This window comes from Dasypus novemcinctus, chromosome 19 (genome assembly GCF_030445035.2).
Source record: "Dasypus novemcinctus isolate mDasNov1 chromosome 19, mDasNov1.1.hap2, whole genome shotgun sequence".
NCBI classification, from domain to species: domain Eukaryota; kingdom Metazoa; phylum Chordata; class Mammalia; order Cingulata; family Dasypodidae; genus Dasypus; species Dasypus novemcinctus.
Window position 1 is genome coordinate 68,329,217 of NC_080691.1, and position 2,458 is coordinate 68,331,674.

Genomic DNA, 2,458 nt, shown 5'->3' on the forward strand with positions numbered 1-2,458 from the left:
ACATTACAGGTGTCACCAAAAGGGACCATGTTTCAAATTACCTAATATTTATGGTGATTTTGGATCATAAGTTTCCTGGAGGGACTTTGGTCTGACTTTGAGCCAGAAGATATGATCTGGATTCAGTAGTGTCAGAAATGATTTGTCAATACAACAGATCAGTCATAAATTAGAAACAAATTATTAGACTTGGATCAGAAACATGGAGAATAGAAACTCAAATAAAGTATGAGAGAGGTAAAACTCCAGAAGCAACAGGAACACTCTCATAACCTATAATTCAGAGAAAAGAAATGAGGAGCAGATTTGGGCTCCCACAAGTCTTACTGACTTTATGTACTGTTATCTATGTGATTTTTTTCTTAAAATTTTAATGGCTCTGTGGTCACTTTACCTACTTCCCCAAATTCCTACTGTGAGAGGATGATTTTGTTTTCATCACAATGAACGTATTTTCCTTTCTCTATCAATAAATTTTGGTAAAACAGATTTTTTCAATTAGATCTTTCACTCTGTTCACTCAACCCAGTTTTGTGCACCATAACTTTCTCATGGCATTTTTAATTTCTGCATTCCTCAGAGTGTAAATCAAAGGATTGAGCATGGGTGTCCCAATAGTGTAAAACACGGCCACAATCTTGTCCACTGGATATACAGTTAGAGGGCGAGCATATGTGTATATACAAGGAACAAAGAATAAGATTACCACAATTATGTGGGAGGTGCAAGTGGAGAGGGCTTTCTTTCTTCCTTCTGTGGTATGGTTACTCAGAGAATGTAATATTAAAATATAGGAGATTATCAAGATTATGAAACCGACTGTACATATGGCCCCACTATTAAAAACTATGAGTAGATTCATGACATAGGTGTCCATGCAGGCAAGTTTCAACAATGGTTGCATATCACAGAAGAAGTGATCAATAACATTAGGGCCACAGAAGGGTAATTTCAAAGCCAAGCTAACCTGTGCTATGGAATGGATAAAAGACCCCACCCAGGCAAGTTTCACCAGTGCACCACAGACATGTGTGCTCATGATGGTTGTGTATCGCAGTGGCTTACAAATGGCCACATAACGATCAAATGACATAAGGATGAGAACAAAAATTTCCATGCATCCAAAAAAGTGAAGTGTAAAGATCTGGATCATGCATTCATTATAGGAAATGACCTTCTTCTCAGATACAGCATTTATAATCAACCTGGGAGCTGTGCTTGTGGAGAAACATGCATCAGCAAAGGATAAGTAGAAAAGAAAGAAATACATGGGGCTCCCAAGCATCCGACTGTATCTGATAGTCATCACAGTAAGTAAATTTGCAAAGACAGTTGTAAGGTAGAGCAAGAGGAAGATTGCAAACACTATGTCCTCCTTTAGAACATCCTTTGTTAAACCAAGGAGAATGAATTCATTCACACTGATATTCAGGTACATAATAGTTAAGGTATATGTAGAAAGGACACAGCTGGGAATGGCTTATCTGCAAAGAGAATTAAGAAAGTTGTGATTTAGCAAGAACAGATTTGGAATCTTCCTTACTATTCATGCTGTAATTCTATGACTACAGTAATGCAGTGGTTCCCTATGATTTCCATGTGTCACAAGCATAAGGAATCTTTGTTTTGAAAATGCTAATGACACTGCTTTATGTAAAGTCTTCCTTTGTGGAGCTCAGTTTTTTTGGACAACAAAAGTGCACCTGTAGTTGATTCTGCTCTCTGACAAGGACTGTGAAGTGCTGAATTTTCTGTATGACCTTGAACAGGTCATTGTAATTGCTTAAACTTTTTGAATTTATATGAAAACTAGAGATTCCAAAGGACACTTTATTAAGTACATGCATACATATATATACAGTATATATGTGCATAGATTTTTTTATCTCAGTAACTGAAAAACAACATTCTTATATTATTCAAAAAATTTAAATTTGGAGATTTTTTTCCTAGAAAAATATTTCTTGATCTGGACATTAATTTGCATTAATTAATATTGATCTCATATGTATATTCATTGGGTTAGGTTATAAGAAGAAACTATTTCTCTAACTTTTGTCTCACAATGGCCTTAATTTTACCTTTTTTGTCAGTGAAGTCACATGAGATGTTTGAATAAATCACAGAGGCTAGCATTATTAAGGGAAATTATGTGTGTGCAATGTACATTCTCATGCTAGGTGTATTGTATTCAGTTCAATATCCTACAGGTCCAACATGATGTACAACTTCTTATATGTACAAAATCTGAATGTTTTTTTATCTCACATAAGAGTCTGCTACCATTATCTACCAGAGGTTTTGTTTTCTTCTAGTATTTGTTTCTGTTTAAACATTATTTTAAAATATATTTTAGTTTTTCCATACAGATATATCCCTTGTTCTACTCTATATACATATATTTCTATATAAATGTATATACATACCTTTGCTTATATGCATATATTTCTATATAAAT

General features: G+C 34.4%; 1 protein-coding gene across 1 annotated transcript; it reads right to left on the reverse strand.

The window, feature by feature from the left end:
* Positions 1-520: 520 nt before the first annotated feature.
* Positions 521-1,438, reverse strand: LOC101416110 (olfactory receptor 4C11-like). The gene has a single exon (XM_012530888.2). The coding sequence runs from the start codon at positions 1,436-1,438 to the stop codon at positions 521-523; it is 918 nt and encodes a 305-aa protein (XP_012386342.1).
* Between the last annotated feature and the right edge of the window lie 1,020 nt (positions 1,439-2,458).

Excerpts from the sequence above, each read along its gene's own strand:
- LOC101416110 (XM_012530888.2), bottom strand. The coding sequence starts at position 1,438 with ATGTACCTGAATATCAGTGTGAATGAATTCATTCTCCTTGGTTTAACA.